This window comes from Monodelphis domestica, chromosome 3, assembly GCF_027887165.1.
Source record: "Monodelphis domestica isolate mMonDom1 chromosome 3, mMonDom1.pri, whole genome shotgun sequence".
NCBI classification, from domain to species: domain Eukaryota; kingdom Metazoa; phylum Chordata; class Mammalia; order Didelphimorphia; family Didelphidae; genus Monodelphis; species Monodelphis domestica.
In genome coordinates this window covers 297,868,861-297,888,907 of record NC_077229.1, presented here as the reverse complement: position 1 = coordinate 297,888,907, position 20,047 = coordinate 297,868,861, and the positions used below count along the sequence as shown (strand labels likewise).

The 20,047-nt window shown below is 33.1% G+C and overlaps 1 protein-coding gene across 2 annotated transcripts in view; it reads left to right on the top strand.

The window, feature by feature from the left end:
• PXDNL (peroxidasin like) overlaps nucleotides 1-19,825 on the top strand; it is a 584,754-nt gene extending 564,929 nt beyond the window's left edge. For both annotated transcript variants that reach the window (XM_007487140.3, XM_056823900.1), the window contains 2 exons: nucleotides 12,585-12,698; nucleotides 15,064-19,825. In XM_007487140.3, coding sequence (XP_007487202.2) covers nucleotides 12,585-12,698; nucleotides 15,064-15,195 — 246 coding nt within the window. In that variant the 3' untranslated portion in view covers nucleotides 15,196-19,825. The remainder of the gene's footprint in view (nucleotides 1-12,584; nucleotides 12,699-15,063) is intronic.
• The last annotated feature ends 222 nt before the right edge of the window (nucleotides 19,826-20,047 follow it).

Genomic DNA, 20,047 nt, shown 5'->3' with positions numbered 1-20,047 from the left:
TTTGCTTGATATTAATGATGAGAGAAATACCATATAATCCTATTCATGTGATTATAATTTTCAAAGAATCTTCATATATTTTTTAAATTAAAATTTTTTCTAGACTACATGTTGATACAATATTAATAATCATTTCCTAACATTTTGTGATCCATCTCATTTCTCTCCCCATTTCCCAAGATAGCACAAAATATAATATAGATTGTACAAGTTTTATCATACAGTATATAGTTCTACATTTATCAAGTTGTGAAAAAAGACATATATTGTTTACACTAGAAAGAAATTCATGTAGCAAATAAAATGAAGAATAGTATACTTCAATCTGTAATCAAACTATAGCAGTTCCTTCCGTGGCAATGGATAGCTGTTTTTGTCATGAGTCCCTTGGAGTTGCCCTAGATCCTTGCATTGATGATAAAAGTTATGTTGTTCATAGTTTGATTGCACTTTATTGCTATTACTATGTAGAATGTTCTTCTGGTTCTGCTTACTTTACTTTGCATCACTTTGTGTAAGTTTTTCCAGGTTTTTTTGTGTGATCAGCATGTTTGTCATTTCTTATGGCATAATAATATTCCACTGCAATCATAAACCACAACATTTTCAGAAATCTTTACATAGTTTTGATCTACACATGGAAGGTATTCCTTGCTGTGGGAGAGAATTTAGGATAATATTTTGTATTTCTAATTCAAATCCTTTCTAATAACCAATAAATGATAGGTACAGTTTGAAATCACCTTCTCTACACTTTTTAGTCAGTTGTATTATGATAAAAAGTTTTTGTAGTATAGAATATTGCTTACACCATCTTCATTCTTCCCATATAATTACCTCATCATGAAAATCCCCAATGTATTTATAGGTTATTTTTATGAGAAAATATTTAAAATTATAATCATGTAAAACAGGATTATGTCAGTAGTTATTTCTTTTTTTTTACTTTTAATTATAATAACAATACAATTCTGGAACATTAGAGTTTCCTAACTAAGGCCCATATTCACACAAAAGAACTTAATTTATATATCCTTAGAGGAAAACAAAACATAAGTAGAAGAAGAATGCTGATTAACCAGAGTAGCCCTATCAAAATAAAATAGAAACAAGGGCCACTATTCATACATAAGCATATCTATGGGCTACATAATGCCTTGGAAAACCATATATCAATATTACCTGTGTTCTATTAATTTTTTCTTTATTTTGTTTAATATTTCCTAATTATATTTTAATTTGGTTTGGTATCATCATCCCTTTACCATCAGCTTATTGTCTAGACTATTATATAGAAGACTGTAGGACTCATTCAGCAATGAATTTATTTGTCAGTCACTGAAAATGTATGATTTATTAGACTCAGAAATAAATAAGAGGAGAATAGCATCCTTGATTGCTTTGGGAAATTGTAATGTTCTTTAATGGTTTCACCTTCTTACTGAAACATATATCCACCTTTTTAATGTCAATGTACTCCAGGAAAATTATATGATAATGAGTTATGAACCAGTATAGTTTAAAAAAAAAATTAAAGTGTGGTAAAAGCTGAAGGGCAATCTAGAGGTAAGAGGGGGGATAAATAAATTGCAATATATTATAAACATATAAATAAAAAAGCAGTTATGAATAAAGGGTATAAAATGATTGATCAAAAAGAAAACGGGTTAGTTATGTGATAAAAGTGAATAATGGCTGAGTTTAGTCCCTATTCTCTATGAGTATTCTTGTAATGTCAAAGGAATTTGGGAAAGTCTTCCTTCCCATTTCCCCTGACCCTTTTCAGGCACACATTGGCTTGAATCCCTGTGGTAAACCAATGGTAATTGCTTTATTCCTTTATTATTTTGGGAATTACTTGGGTTGGGCAGGCATGGGTGAGTGTGATCTGGAAGAATGCTCACACTGATAGGGTCATAGCTATATTTAGATATCAGAGTGTTAGAGGAAAAGAAGCAATATATGCCAGAAGTATGTTGATATCTCAGTCATCTGTTTTTGGAAATAGTTTGAATTGTGCTTTTTCTACTTTGGGAGAATTTTCTTTTTTTGCAATACCAGGGATATCAATTTCTAGAAGCCTTTAAACTTACATTATTTTTGGCATCATTTCTTCTATGTGTGCTTATTCAGCTTTAGCTATTTTTCACAATTTTGTTATTTATTTTTTTTTAATCCTTACCTTTTAGCTTAGAATCAATATTGGTTCCATGGCAGAAGATATGGTGAGGGCTAGACTTGCCCAGGGTCACACAGTTAGGAAGTGTCTGAGATCAGTTTTGAACCCAGAATCTCCTGTCTGTAGGCCTGGCTCTAAATCTCCTGAGCTACCTAGTTTTCCCCCTCTCCAGTTTTGTTTTTTACCATGTTGTTGCCCCTTCCTGGCAGAGTACACCAAGCAGTTACACCAAGATGGAAGAGTATAAATATGGTGGTTCCACTCTTATTGACAAGAGGATGGGTTGCCATAGAAATGCCAGATCATTTATCCCAATTCATATCTATTTTATTGTTTTTCTTGCATTTTCATCCAGAAATGCTCTCATGGGGCTATATTATTTAGTAGGATCACAGCAAATGTGCCATTGGCTTATTTTTACCTTAATTAATGTTCATTGTTTTTGAGACTACACAGCTCAGAATTTGCTTAGGGCCTCTATTTTACAAGTGAGCTCATGTTATGAACTGGTGTCCTTGGCTTTTAGATTTGAACAAAGGAGTACAAGTTTTTTTTGATATTAGACCATTTGGGGATTCTTTTTGACTTCTTCATGGTAATTATTTAGCATTTGCCAAACTTTTTGATTATTGAGGGTTGTAAGCAATTTCACTTAATAAAATAGAGAGAATAAGTTCTGGAGAAAACAAGCCCATAGAGAGTTTAGGATGAAATCATTCAGAAAACTTTCTAGAAGGAGGACAGAAATAGTTTAAGAAACAGTTTTTATTCATTTTAATTTAGCCAACATTTATATGTGCCCATTATTTGAAAAATCACCATGAAAGGCAATACAAGTTCAAAGACAAAAAAATACAATAGTCCCTATCAAAATAATAATAACAGCTTGATCTTGTGTAATATTTTAAGGTTTGCAAAGTGTTTTAGAAATACAATACCGTTTTGTCCTCACAACTAACATGTGAGGTGGATACTCTTATGTGATTTTAAAGATGAGAAAAGAGGCTGAGAGAGGTTAAAAGAATTGTCCAGGGTGGCACAGCTAGTAACTATTTGAGATCTGATTTTAACTCACTTGACTCAGTGTCAAATGTTCTATCCACTCTACTGGCTAATTTCCTACTTTTCTGAGGGGCTATAGGACATAAAGATGAATAATTATAAGATAATTTGAGGAGTAAAGACAGAATATTTGAAAAGGCTCTGGATCTGAATATGGTGAAGCACTTAGGTTGTGAAAGAAGTATAAATTCTAAGAACCAATAGTGGACAAGGAAAGAATTCAAGACTTGAGGGATGATCTATACTAATATGGAGATGGGGGACAGAATGCTGCATTCAATACCAAGAATCTGTCTCAAGAAGATAAAAGCAGAACCAAGAGAAAATTATATACAGTAACAAAAATACTGTTTGAAGAATGACTTATATATGTCTACCTCCAGAGAAAGAACTTAGAAATAATTGAGTCAGAGTTTTATATATATATATATATGTGTGTGTGTGTGTGTGTGTGTGTGTGTGTGTACATATATGTGTATATATATATATATATTTTTTTGTCAAATGATGAATTCTTTAATGGGGAGAAGGGAGGGAGATATTTTGCTTTAACAAATAAACAAAGAAAGTTAGATTAAAAAATAAGATAACCTCCATGTAAAGCTCTCAGTATTCAAATCTTGTGAAGCATTTAACCTCTAGTACCTTGAGTATCCTTTAGAATAGCTTAAGTATCATATCAGGATCTAAGATGGATATGATGCAGGCTTTCCACTGATTCTTCTACACTGATATCATTAAGATATTAATATAATAAGGGAAATATTTTCATCCTATGTTAAGTTTTTACCAAAGGACAAAATGAGAACCTCTGCAAGTATCATAGTAACCCACCAGAAGATATCACAGACCTATGTAAGTTGATTTAAGAAAGCACACCTACAATTTTGATAGCAAAATGTTTATTTGACTATCTTATTTTTCTCTATGTAAATTGGTAAATGTATTCAACAGTAATTATTATGAATAAGATAGTTAGTTGCAAATGCCTTTATAACATGAAGATATCATTTAACTATCCCCAAAACCCTAAGAGGTAGGTGCTATTATTAACCTCATTTTACAGATAAACTAAGGCAAGCAGAGATTAAGTAACTTGTCCATAGTCAACCAGCTAGTAAGTGTTTATTTAAACTCAGATCTTGCCAATTTAAGTCTAGTGCTAATTGAGGAAAACATTATTTTTGTGTCTGGCACATTGCAGAAGTAAGCTACAGATTTTTATGTTGAACTTCAAAATTCAGTGGTCTCAAATATGTTCATGGAAACCTTGTTCATAGTTGTCACCAAAGGGATTCTGAATTTATAGGTCTCAGTAATCATGCTCATGAAGTCAACATGTTTCTTTGAGGAACATGACATAGAGTCCCTGGTGCAAGGAAGCAATGTGCTTAATAGACACTAATAGAAACCTTGAATATGTGAATAGTGAGACCTGATTTATTGATCTTATAATGTTCAATATTCATTTTGAATTGACAATGAAAGATATTTTATACATTTTTCTCCCAGGTAACTTTATGCAGGACAAAGGCAAAAGAACAAATTCAGTTGCATTTGAATACTAATAGAAACTGAATCTTCTTTTAATATCAGTTCTCTCTAGAACCTTAATTGTTAAAAGTACACTTTGTCTATTAAAGAAAAGCAATACACCTTGGAGGAAGGATTGGCATATTCCATGAAACTCTACCCATTTTTGTATGGTTGATGAGTTAAGATTTTTTAAAATTTTAAAATGCAACAAAATTTAATTTTAAAATTCACAAACCATTCCTATAAGCATCAAAACAAGCTACACCTTGGACTTGCCCATTGGGCACTATACTATACTAGAGAATATAGAATTAACTACAAAGCTAGCTAGACATGGGCTTAAATATGCCTCTGACTTTATGATATATACTGATTGTGTGAACCTGGGCAAGTCACATAATCTCTAAGGGCTCTAGGCACTATCCTAAAATTGGTTGTTTCAAATATGGAGCCAACCTATATTGTTAGAAGGGGTTAACTCCCCTGAAAGTTCCCTAATCAAATAAATTCACAATTCCTCTCACTACCCATTTTTATGCTTTTCTATTAAAAATGAAAATAACAAAATAATTTTGAAATACACCAATACTATGACATGACAATTTTTAAAAAGCTAATGTCTTCTTTTAGTGCTCAAATTGAAAAGAATAATACCTCCTGGACTCTGCCTTGGAGAGATTATATATGTAGCATGGTTTTTAGTTATAAATATCACTATTTTCAAATGTATTTTTTCTTACATTATAATATGCAGTTAACTCCCTCTCTTCCTCCCCTACTACAATTAAAGGAGGTATCATTTGACAAAAAGGCATATGTATATTTAAAATTATGTCTTATTAATTTCTATTTATCAGTTCTTTCTATGAAGGTGGATATACCCAAGTCATTCTTCAAAACACTATTTTTATCGTTGTATTCTCTTCTGTTCTCTTGGTTCTGCTCATTTCACTCTTGATAATTTACATGTTTTTCCAAAATTAACCTGTTTGTCATTTCTGTAGTATTTCATCACAATCATATGCCACAACTTACTTACTCATTTGATGGACATCCCTTCAATTTCCAGTTTTTTGCTACCACAAAGAATTTCTGTAAACATTTTAGTATATAGAAGTTCTTTTCCTTCTTCTCTGATCACCTTAGGAAATAAACCAAATTGTGTTATTGCTGGGTCAAAAGGTATACACAATTTTTATAACTTTTTGAGCATAATTACAGATTACTCTCCAAAATGGTTGAATTTTTTCATAGTTCTACCAAGTATATTTGTGTCCCCATTTTCCCACATACATTCTAATATTTGTCTTTTGTCATTGCTTCTTAATTAATGGGTTTTCTTTTTGTTTCCTTATGTTTTAACTTTATGTTCCTAGTAGTTAGACCATTAATAACTATTTGTTGAATTGTGGAGGGTAACTGATAATTATGGATCCCAAAAGCATAAGGATCAATTGAAAGAACCAAGAATGTTCATTCTAGAGAAGACTTAGGTGGGAGATTTAATAAATGTCTTCATATATTTGAATGTCTTTTACTGGAAGAGAGATGAGTTCTGTTCTCCTGGGTCCCATAAGAAAGAACTATAAATAATAAATCAGAATTATAAAGGCAGATTTTGGTTTTCATCTTCAAGTTGACATTTTCCTAACAATTCTAGCTGTCTCAAAGTGGAGAAGTAGATCTTGGAACTTAGTAAACTTCTTATCACTGGTTAGATAATCTATTACTAGGGGTGTTATCGATGGGACTCTTACCCAGGTGTATGTGACTGTGCAGGTTAGATGACTTCCGAGTTCCTTTAAAAGTTTGAGTTTCTATAAATTCTATTATTTTGGCAAATATTTATTAAGAGCCTATTATATGCAAGAGATCATGGTAGGCACTAAGAGAGACCTTAGAAATCACCTACTTTTAAATACTCTATTTACTGGAAAGAAAAATGAGGTCCATTAAGATGAAATGACTTGAACAATTGACCCACAATGGTCCATTACACATTCCTCTATTGTGTGCTAACACCTGAGTGAAAATTTAGGTGGCTAGTACTCTGCATATTGGATTCTTTTTTTTAATGATTTACTCCATGGTTATATTTCATTTTATTATTATTTTTTACTTTAGCATTCTCATATATAAAAAAAGCATTCTTTCTAACTGCAGTGTTAGTCATCTGTGACCTACAATTATGAGACCATTTTGAACCAGATCAACCAGTTGTATTTGCTGTGAACAACTGGACATGTCGTGATTTCATGTTTATTGTGGAACCACAGTGGTGGTCACAATGAATAGGCCTGTTGAAGTATCTGAGCTGTGACAAAAGGAAAAAAAATGAATCATATCATTTTAGTGTTTGTGTCAATTGGATTACAGCTTGAAAGACAATCAAACCACTCAGTTCACTTCTCTTTCTAAGATGTCTTCTGTATGAAAGTATGTGATTGCTCTCCTAAAAAACGTCTACATTACATTATGATGAAAATTAGCAAATAAAGACATTTGAAAAATGATAGAAGAACTCCATAGATTTATTTTATGTATTCTGATAAAGGAAATAAACATTTTAAGGACCTACTAGGTGCCAAGCACTTAGCAAATATTAACACATTACACCAAATTATTAGGAACTGAAAGTGGGGAGTGGCAAGGTCATGATCCTAGGAAAACATGTTGATAATGATTATACATCCATTTCAGTATTTATTATTATTAAAATTTAAATATAGCTTTCAGGACCAATTGATAGGAAGTCACTGAAAAGAAGCCAGTAACTTATGGCCCAGAAGGTTGAAGTGGTTTAGTTTCTGATAGACATCTAAAGAAAGGTCAATTTCCATTAGCCTTGAGAACTATGTCCTCTTAGTTGACTAATAATGAGGATCTGGGTGAGTATAATATTAATAATGAAAATCCTTGTAATTTAAGGAAAGTAGTCATGGAATCAAAGGGCAAAGACCCAAGAATGGCCTAGGGACCTGTCTGCCTGGTTTGAGTAGAAGGAGTAACTTGGAGTCTTTGATGTTACCTGTGTCAATAAGAAGTGGTTTTGTCAAGATCATATAAATGGTATATCAGAGGCATACTGTAGCTACTACACTACACCGGTTAAATTATCCATAGTTGAAGCTTAAAAAATAAATCTGTCAAATTGAATTGAAATAAAGGGGTATATGATACCAAATATTATCTTTTATTACAACTTAAGTAATTAGATTTATATAAACTATGCTAAATATTATCTTATAAGAATGATAAATGTCTTGTCCTTTCCCACCCTAACCTGGGCAAAATCTTTTGTTGTCATCTTCTTGGCTTCATAACATTTCTCAATTTAAAGGAAAATTTCCTTTATAATAACTTTTTAATGAAGCAATTTTTAGGTAAATCTTTATTGTGCTAGAAAGGCAAATAAAGACATAATGTTAAAAACTTTAAGTGAATCTAGTTATCCTAAAGTATTATCAAATATAGTATATCTGATTATCAATTTAGTTAGAGAACAATTTTTTTTCTTTAGAAAATCAGTTTGGTAATAGATTAATAACAAGAGGGAAAGTAATTTTAAACAACATTTACTCATTAAAATAAAAACAATTGTGCATCTATTATGATAGGAAAGAAAATTATATGAAGAAGCATTCTACATTGAATGAAATGCCAAAAGTCATAGACAAACTTTGGCCATATGATTACTTATCTTACCACCTTCAAGATTATTCTGTTTATTTATTTCTCAGCCACATTTTTAGTTTTCCAGTGTTACATACCCTCCTTTAAGAGTTAATATTATGATTCCTCCCTAAAGTGTAATTTAGTAGATAAGTAGAAAAATCTGGGAGCTTGACTAGAGTGTCATTACTGAAGCATCTATTCTCATCTGCTCCTGTGACCCCCTCTGCTATTTCCTTCAAAACCCCACTGTTTAACTTTGACCTTACATATCATGCCATGGCCATTAGGGGATACTCTTAACAGGGTATGTTCTCTTTATATTGAAAATGTGCTTATAGTGAATTTAAAGTATGTCATGTGTTAAGAGTATTCCTGGTAATTTATTTGTGGAGAAGGTTGCCTTATCTTTTGAAAAAAAAATTTAGTGGGATAAAAAAGCATTTTCCCCATAAAAACTCCAACTGAAACTTCATCTGGCAATCCTTCATGTCACGAAGGGGACTAGATTCATTCTGAAACAGTATGTCAGGGGATGCATTTTAGGCTGGAAGTGCTTTGAATATGTGAAGGACAGAATATAAGTCATTTGAGAAAAAGTCATCCAAGTTTAAACTTATCACCCACTTAGCTGCAGAGTAATGAATATAGTATCCAACCACTGTATTTCCTAAAGAAAACTTGATAAGATGGCTACTGGATTTCATGAAGTTCATTTCTAAAGTGTAGTAGAGTCACAATCTGTACTGGGTAAAGATTATTATCTCCATTAATAATAACAAAACGTAAAAGAATTGAAATCCAAAATAGTTAGTGGTGATGATATTTTGATTTACAGAATCATAGAATCTTTCATGTTGTAAATAGAGCTCCTTAACTTAATGTCTGAGAAATTTTAAAATAATAAAAATATATTTTATATCTATTTGAACATGATTTATTTCCTTTATAAACTTTTATTTTATGAATTAAAAACATTCTGAGAGAACATCAGTCCCACTTGTACCTTAACAATAATTTCTTCCACAAAGTGTCCAACAAATCTTAAATACTTACAAAGAGGTGAAATTTATTGAGGCAATCTTCCTCTTTTGGATAGCTTTTATGTTTAGAAGAGTGTTTTTCCCCCCTTATTACATCAGGTATTTTAAAAACTTCTACCTAATGTTTCTAATTCTTTCTTCTTTTGAGTTTATTTTTCCTTCCAAATGCAAATTGTTTCAGTACTCCTTCCCAATATTCTTCTCTTTTCCCAGGCACTAAATCCCCATTTTTCCTACTATTTCTTAAATGATTTTCTCTTGAGGTATTTCACTTTCCTGAATGTTTTTCTAAAGATACTCTCTTGGTTATCAATAACCTTTCTAAAATGTGACAACTGGAACTTGGTCTATCTTTTTAAAAAAGTTTTTTTTTTTTTTTAATGACCAGGACAGAGTTCAGTGGAACTTAACTCTTTGGGCCTGGACAAAAGGTCACTATCAATATTCCCTAAGTGTGTATTAAATTTTTTGACTGGCGTATGATACCACAGATGCTTAGTGAACTGGCAATCCAACCAAAACATCAAAATCTTTTTCAAATATACTGCTGTCTATGCACATCTCCCACATGCAATAGATATGAATTTTTGACAGTTGTTCCTTTACATTATTTCTTAATGATTTTGATCCCCCAACCTGCTTCCTCTGATTTTCTGACATAAAAAGCTGGATCAAAATATATATAAGCATTGGAAAGGTCTAACAAGCTGAAATATCTTCCAGTAAATCCTGCTCATGGGATAGATGATAATCCTGAAAGGACCAATCTCAACTATGTCTGGAAAGGATTATTAAATGGAGATTGACACAGGGATGAAATGTTCTTGCATCTTTTGAACTACTGAACAAGTAATTCTTTTGCAACCCATATGTTAGTGGAAGACAGATTAGGTTCAATTTGGGGCATTTGGGATCAGAATCAGGAACTTTAACTGAAATTTCCCTTGGCGTTTATCCAACCCCCAAACTCTCATTTTGCTTTGAAGCTTAACAAGCTTGATCCAAGCCACATAGATAGTATATAACATAACTTGAGTGTGAACCTATATCCTCTGACTTCTGATACCAATGACCTTATCAGTTCAATTTGCTATCTCCAGTAATAACACCATTTCTGTATTCATGGCTTCTATATGATCTTTAGAGTTGAAGGGTGTAAAATTTGCATCTGTCACATACTAAAAGAAAGTGGGATTTACCTGGGATTTGAAAGAGGTAAAATTACTAAGAAGAGACTAATGAAATAAGTTCAATAGATTTTTGTTTATAAAAAAAGAATATTTGACCTACATGACAAAAGAAAAAATAAAGAGAAATCATCAAGGAATCAAAAGGAATGAAGAGATTAAAGAATTAAGGGAAACTTGAAGTCTCATGAAAAGAAAAGAATTGAATTAACACTCCATGAACCCAATACCCTATAAATGAGTCAGTGTCTTTGTATTAGAAGAATACAACCATTAGAAGGGTGGAAAGTTGTGAGATTAGAAAGAGGGAAAACAAGGGGCAGATGAAAGTAGAGGATACAATCTTACCATATCCATGACTTTTTTTGGTGAAGATATTGAAGTCATTTGCCATTTCCTTTTACTCATTTTATTTTACCCATTTAGCCCTGAATTGGCTTTGGAATATGAAAATTTTCCCCAGTCTCCCACGTGTCTCTAGAGGGCTTTGGAAACACTGAGGAGTAAAGAAAAGCTGGAAGCCATGGAAAAAAATCTGACTCTATGGCAAAGTTTCTGTACTCTCAGGTTTTTATTTTCAACTATTGCATAGAACAAATAGTTGATGAACTAAATCAATCCTTTAAAATAAATATTGTTTCATATTTTAAAATTGCTAGATCTAATTATCATCTTTAAAAATCATCTTAAAAAAGGAAATGATTTTATTGACAGAAAGGTGCTTTTCCCTCAAGAAACCTTCTATAAACTTTGTATAAATTTTGGATTCCAGCTTAATGATATCAAGTTTTTAAGTTCAAGCCATTTCTAAAAGATGCAGTTAAATGTGTTTTTTTGCCCGACCATTCTGGAAAACAATCTGAACTGTGCCGAAATAGTCATAAAACTGTGTATGCCCTTTGACCCAGCAATGCCACTGATTTGTATCCCAGAGAGATCAAAGATACAGGGGGAAGAAAAATAAGTGTGCAAAAATAGTTATAGAAGTTCTTTTGGGGATGGAAGATAACGGGGAACTGAAAGGATGTTCATTAATTAGGGAATGACTGAAAATGTTGTGATATAGAATTGTAATGGAACACTATTGTGACATAAGAAATGATGAACAAGATGAATGCAAAACAAGTTGGAAAGACTTATATGAAGTGATGCAAAATGACATGAGCATTGTACACAGAAACTATAATAATATACAATGATTGACTGGGAATGACTTAATTATTATCAGCAATCAAGGACAAGATCAAGAACATCTCCAAGGGATTCATACTGAAAAAGTCTATCCATAGCCATAGAAGGAATTGGTAGACTAAATGCAGAGTGAAGCATACCCTTCTTTGTGTCCTTGATGAATTTTTCTCTCATATAAATGATGTGTTTTCTTCCATATGCCTGATAGCACAGGCACTGCTTATTTTATATTACTTTTGGTCTTAGGGAGAGGGGAGGTTTGGGACAGTGGATGAGAACACATATAACAAAATGTCAAAAGATGTCAGAAGTTTTTCTGGTTGTTATTGTTGTTCTGATGCAACTTGTTGGTCTATTATTTCTGATGCTGCTGATATTGTAGGGGGAAAGGGTGGGACCTATAATTTAATTCCTGCTTTTTTAAAATCTGGAACCCTTAGAATTTATGTTAACACTTTCCTATAATGGGTTCACTACTCAGAAATATAGAACAGTTGGAGTTCTGTTTAGGAATATAGATATGTGGAGATCCTGGTTTGTTATCTTTGGAATGAAAGCGTTAAAGAAAAATGAGGTGTAGCTTTGAAGTTTCCTATGCCTCCTAGGCTTGTGCTTACAGAGCGTTTGTAGTATTTCATTAAACCATGTTATTCATCAGCTTAGTTTCTCTCTACTCCTTATTTTTGCCTCCTTTCCTTCCACCTCCTTATTCAGATAAACAAGCTGGAGGCTCGCCTGAGGCAGGAGGGATGCATGGATGATAATAGAATTCATCGGAGGGACAATGAACACTGGATGAAAGAAGACTGCATTAGCTGTATCTGTAAGGTACGTTTGGCTCCAAGTTCTTTCATCCGCCTCCCTCTATTTTCCCTCTGGTTTCCTGCCAGTTGAAGTACTAGGAAGAATTTCTTCTTGAAACTGTGTGCCTTGAAGCAGATTTCAGGAATATTCTTGAAGGTCAGTCCAAGTTCGGAGTGATCAATGATTTTCCTATTACTGTAGTGAGCCAAAAGGGTAAGTGCTCAATGCTTAAGGCTAAGATCACTCTTTACATACTTCTGTCTACTGTCCAGTGCTGCTCCTCTCCCCACCCCCCGAAAAGCATTGGATTTTTAGTCTTCACGTAGACTGGCTTTGGATGATGAAAGAGTTAATGTGAGAATCCCAGAAACTTTGATTTTGATGGGTACCCTGACTGATGGCACAGACCTATGGTAGGATGCTCTCCCTCTCTCTTTCTTCCCCCTCCCTTTGCCCTGCCCCTCCATCTCTCCCAATTTATGCTGTCTTCTGAACATGTGGTATGTGTGATTAGTCCTAGTTTAAGCCCTGTCATGAGAGAGAAATTGGCATATTCTATGTGACTATTAGCTAAGCTGCTTTCTTCCTATTCCCACAAACCATCTTCATTCTCTTTCTTGTACTAATAGTCTTAATTCTGTACTTTAAAAAAACTACATACTCTATTTACAATGAAAATTGTTGAATCTGCTTATTCAGTGGAAGTAGGGAAGGATTAATGGAGTTCACAATCAAATGGATTTGGGCTTTTCTAGACACATTGCTTTTAAAATGAAACACATAACTGCTTATTTGCTCAATTCACTTTCTAAATTCTGATTCAATGATTAATTATTCCTGAGTTCTTTTTGCCATAAACCTCGACTGAGGAGATAGTTTTCTAGGGATAAGCAACTACTCAAAATGAAAGCAAGAATATTCGGCAGAAAAGTACATTTGTGAAATTTGTAATGACAAGAAGAAAAATGATTAGGATACAAATAAATACTATACTATGCTATTTCCATACTTAGATACTGAGTTTAATTCTTTTAAAATTGTGTACTTACACATGGGTCTGTGGGGCTCTGACTGGGAAAGCAGACTCTAAAAGATCACCCTCGTATTAATAATAAGGAAATGGGTCTTGATCGATGGCACATGTTAAACGCAGTGGAATTGCGAGTCAGATTTGGGAGTGGGGTGGGAGGAGGGGAGGGAAGAAGCATGACTCTTGTAACCATAGAAAATTATTCTAAATCATCTAATTAAATAGAATTAAAAAATAAAATAAAATTGTGTGCTTACAAGGATGTTTAGTCTACATCTCAAATGATTGCTTTTGACATTAGGGAAAAGCTTGCCTTCAAATGACAACATCTCTCCCTGTCAGTCTTTAGAAACATTTGACTAAAATGCTCAAAAGTCAATAAAGGAAACACTGGTGTAATTTCTGTGGTAAGCACAGAGGAAGTTACAGATTTGCTTCACATTCATGTCTAACTGCTACGTCTGTGGCTGGTCTACCTTGTTCGGAACAAGAACTCCCCATGATGTGGGAATTCACCTCAGAAGAACAACAAAGAAAATCATTCTGTCTAGGTCTTTGGGGGACAGCAATTTTCCCTCCTGTCCCTACATCGCCATCACTTGAGACATGCAGTAGGCTAATAATGTTCCTTCCACACAAGTTTGATATCTTGTTTCTCCATTGTCCTGTTCCCTCCTTATCCTAGCAAGTGATGTTGCATTTCTATTGAGGAAGAACCAATTTCAAATGTGACCTCAGAAACATAGTAGCGCTGCCACCTTGGAAAAGCTACTTTAAATTCTGTTTCTACATTTCTGAAATGGGGATATAATAATAGCTCCCAATTTACACACTTCTCATGAGGATCAAGGAAGATAATATGTGTAAAATATGTTGTAAACCTTAAGGCAATATGTAAATGTTTTCTATCATCTTCACCCCCACTTAACACTGTACGGGGAGGTGGTGGAAGCAATTTGTTCCTAATGAGTTTATTTCTATATCATCCATGTCAATATTTATATGAAAAATTAGACATTTATCAAAGCATGAAATCAACTAATGCTTGTTGGCTGATTGATTTTTCTTCTGGAAGATGTAGTATTTCTTTCTGATGCGAAGTGCCCTGTTTCCAGTGGATAACTCATAATATGTAATTCATTTAGTGGGTTGTCAAAGTTACAGTGAATATATTCTCCTGTTACACATATAGGATTATACCCTAAATTATTTTGATTTTAGTGGCAGCAGGAGAGAGGGGTGGGGATGGGGACTGTAGAGTTCTAGAAAATGCTTGTTTACATGTAAAAACTGGTCTACATTACTCTAGATGTCTCTGTGTCAGAAACATACAGTTAATATTTTAACCTTCCCTTTCAGAATGGTCAGGTGACATGTACGATGAAGACCTGCCCTCCGGCAGAGTGCCTCCATCCACAAATGGCGAAAGGAGTATGCTGTCCCCTCTGCGTGGGCAACGAAAAGACGGAGGATTCCCCAGAGGAACTGTAATAAACACTTCCTATTACTGGAGCTCATAATAGGAAGGGAAGATTCTTGCCATTCAGTTCTGAGCAATGGGCTAACAACTTACACTCACATTTTGATAGGAAAATGCATGCTGATTTTAAAAATTCAGACTAGTTTAAGCCTTCAAGCACCCTGAACATATTCTACCACTTTCCCTAACTTTGTCTGAAAATTGCAAAAGTGAAGAAGGTCACAAAGCTATACTTAAAAACCTGTGCAATACTGTCAGATATCTCTGAAACTGATTACAAGTCACTGTTCTTAGAATCTTAAATGGCTGCTCCTATACTCCTTTCACTTCTCGGATTTCAAATCAGAAGAATTGTATATTCTTAAACTTCAGTAATGGGAGAAGATCTCTGATTTTTAAGTTCAGACACATTTTCTCAGTGAGACTGAAAGCCAAATCAGATGGGTTTCCTACTTACTTGGAATGGAGGTTGTGATCAGTGGAACATGATCTATAATGTGCCTGAGTTTCTCCTCTGTATTCTGAATTCTACAGCAGATATAAATTCCAGTAACTCAAGAGTCTTTTTTTAAATGAATCTAAAACAGGGCTCTATGTTTTTGGAGAAGAAAGAATTAGATTTTTTATCTCTAACTTTCACTTGAAATGTTGAATTTCCAGGAGCAGCTGGATGCCTCAGTGGATTGAGAGCCAGGCCTAGAGACAGGAAGTTCTATGATGAAATCTGGCCTCAGATACTTTCTAGCTGTGTGACCCTGGGCAAGTCACTTAACCCCCATTGCCTAACATTTACCGCTTTTCTGCCTTAGAGCCAATACTTAGTATTGCTTCCAAGATTGAAGGTAAGGATGTAAAAAGAGCAAACAAACAAAGCAAGAATTGTTGTATTTCCTTCCTTTATAAAAATGGCACATAATAATAGCTCAATTATAAATATAGACATTAAAGTCCACAAAAGGGGTTTATTTCCTTCACAAGACCTTAACACAAAAAAGGCTGAGAGCCCTTATTTTAGAGAGTTCTATTGTGCTATTTCATTAATTTGTAATTCTTTGCATATTGACAACTTAGTGAAAGAATTAGATTGTTTCAAAATAATACAAATGCTCAGAAACACATTGAAAATTTACTAAATGTTAACTCAGCACAAAGCACTGCAGTAAGTACTGGAGAAGGGCTATGAAAATAAATAAAATATGAATGATCTAAACAGAAAAATCAATCACCATTGGGTCCAGCTCCTTTATTGTATGTAATTAAAAAAACATCTTACTTTCTGTCTTGATAATACCTCTTAAGACAGGAGGGCAATGGCTAAATAAAGGATGTTAAGTGACTTCCCCAGGGTCACAAAGCTAGGAAGTATTGGGGGTCCATATTTGAACCGAGGACCAATGTGCTCCAGGGCAGGTGCTCCATCCATTGTGCCAACTAGCTGCCTCCCCTTTTATAACTCCTTTATTTTACAAATTAGTAAACTGGGGTTCAAAGAAGTATATTGCCCAAAGTCACAGGCCCTACATCATTATAATCAGAGCCCTTTCTACTATACACTCCCTGATCTCTAAATGAACATATGGTTTAAAGTAGAATGTGAAAACTTCTATATGGAACAGGCTCTATAATTGTGGTTTCACCAATTTATGGAACTCCCAGTTGAGGAAACTTCTGCTACAAATGGAGATTGGCACTTTTTCTAGGATTTATGGCCTTAGAGTAGCCTATAGTGTCAGCAAGCTCAGTGACTCACCCAAGGCCATATAGTCATTATTTGTCAAAGCCTAGACTTGAATAAAGTTTTCCTGGACACAAAGCCATCTTTCTATCCACTACATCATATTATCTCTCAAAGCAATTGTTTTGTGAATCCAGAAACAGGAGAGTTTTCTACCAACTGGAGGCAATCAAATAAAATTTGTGGAGAAGTAGTATTTAAACTGCGCCTTGGATGATAGGATATAATTTCAAAAAGCAATAATAATGAGGAAGAACATTACAGGCAGAAAGAACAAGCCTGAGCAAAACAAAAAAAGGAAGGGAATATTCTTTTCACAGCTCTCAGGGTGCTAGATACTTGTGTATTTCTCAGGAAAGATAAAACTGAATAAATCCAAGAAACAAGAGTTCTTAAAGAGCTTTTCTCATTTCATTTGCAAAATCATATTGAGATTTCTGAGGAATTTAAGGTTTCCAAATACAGATATGCCTTGTTATTATTTTTCTTTAAAAACTACAACAATAAATCTAGAGGTGATGATTTACCTTTAAAATAGTTTTTCTCTTTACATAAGAGCCACAAGAATCTTTCCTTTAAGCAGGGAGCTCTATTAGTGTGTTTGTAATAGAATTTTATTTACAAAACTTGAATTTCCATCAACATTTTCTGAAACACATCAATAATGTAAAACAACACAAATTCATGTGTTGTAAATAGTGCAAAGCATGAAACTAGAGCCATTAAAATAGAAGAATAGTATTTTGTTCCATGTAGAAGGAAAATTTTAAAATATTTTGGACTGATAATTGAAATATAAATTTTCCATCTTTTAGTTTGGCACCAAGTACAAAAGGATACTCAGGGAAATAGTTTCACTTCTTTTTACTTCTAAATGAATAAAATTCAGGATTTCTTCATAATTATATAATTATTATTATTAATTATGTAAAATAAATATAAAATATGTATTTTTTAAAAACATTATCATGGATTAAGTAAAATGATGAACAGATGAAATGGTATGGGGAGTGTAAGGAAAACATCTCTTCATTTCTAAAATGTTTAAGCCTTTCCCCTCATTCTTCCAACTAAAATGAAAGTGGCCCACATTTTGTTTGGTAATTTATTCATATATTAAGATCAGCTAAGTGTTATCAATAGAAATCTGACTTTCCTTCAAAATAAAAATGATTGCATTCATGTGATAAATGAATATTTTATTCCTTCTCTTCATATCCCACATATCAAAAAGCTAAAATTTGGTGGTAATTTTTAACTCACAGAACAGAAACCTAGCAAAATAACCTAAATCTGTTATGTGAATGTTGTTAATCTATTTTTCAGTTTCTCAAAGAAAATCTCCAAATTCAGCTTCCTTAAAGCTTATTATAAATCCCTATTGTCATGATTAAAATATAGAGAACATAAGAGATAGAAGGGACTTCCTAGAGCACTTAGTCCAAACCTTTCTTGTTTCTTAGCAGAAAACTTGAGCCTAGATAAAAGTGCTTTCTCCCTTCAATCTACACAGAGGATTTAGATTTAACAAAGGAATTGAAAATGCCTTTCCCAACATTTCAGTGCTGACACTTGGACTCTCAACCATATATTTTTGTTGTCTTATTTCTATGAATTATATATATCTAGCTTAATCGACTATGTAAGTTGGTCACCACAACATAATTTGATAACCTCCTTATTAATTGGATTCGGTTATTAAAATGACCCCAAACAACTAGCTTATGAAATAAGCACTTAAAAACTGAACTGACTGGCCCTTTGTGTAATACATTGATTGTTTGGCAATTATCTGTTATAACAACTTGAAGGACCCAATTGGTTCCTTTTATAAAAATTTGGTTTATTTAATTGAACTATGTAGACAAGATGATAGTATGAATAGGTTTATAATTTTGTGTTTTTATGATTCTGTGCATTGAATTAATATGAAAATTGATATTTTAATGGCTTGGAGACATTAAATTCTAAAAAAGGTGATTAGTCTAATGTGTTATCAACATATTAAATTAGCATGTTGTGTTAAATAATACTTATTTGAAAAGAATTTTGTAGTTCTTCTTTGTGGGTGTCTACTGATCTCCAGTAAAAGGATGAACCTTAGCATAGAATAAATTCTCTTTAAAAGCTGACGAGGCCCCTGCTTTTCTTGAACATAGTGATCCTTCTGTGTCATTATGATCATTCTTCTGTATTTTGTCTCCTGGGGTCTTTTCCCAGGTGCATAAAGGTCAAGGGCCTGGAAAAAGGTGCACACTACTGGCCATTTTCTTGGGCTAAGCAGCCTCAACCTCTATATACCCACTTTGACTCTTTTTTTGGGTAAAGGAACATAGAAAAATCAGAGATGACAGCTGTGCAGAATCTGCCAGCTGCAGACAAGTGATTTTTTTTCCTGAGTAAAACAAACTTGAAGTGCCATGTGATTTGTAAATTTTCATGGAGAATATAGTATATTATCACACAATGTTTATTCTGAAAATAATGCCTTACTTACACAATAAAATCTGTAATAGTGCCTGAAAAACATTCTTTATAATGAATTCCTCTTTTTTAAAAACAATAAAAAAAAAACATCCCAGTGTTTTAGAGGATGAGTAGAGGGAAATGATTTGGCCATTTAAAAAAATCATTTGTGATGTTATTTGCCAGTTTATATTGATTTAATTTTAAGAGATGACTGTTAAATTTGAATGACAAAGTTTCTTAAATATTTAAAGATTCATGTTATGTTTTATTAAATGTTTTAATAAAATTATGTTACGCATCAATAAGTTAAATAAATTCCTTGATCAGTTTATATAGAAATAAACTTAAATGGCAAGGAAAATGTTCATTATTTTTAAAAAATTAGCTCTGTTTTCTTTCAAGACCATTTCAGTAAAAAGCCTTTGCAGTAAAAGAAATTTGTATATTGTGCCTATATAAAGTTAGAGATGATGTTTTAAATATAAGTGGTGCTCAGAGTTGTACCTGAAATACAACTTCATGTGATATAATTTTTACTTTGTGGAAGATGATTTTTTGACTTTTATTTCAAGCATTGGGGTGAATTAATGTTCAGTGTGTATTTCAAATATAAATATGAGATATTGAGACTGTAATGTTATACAGGTTATATATAATAC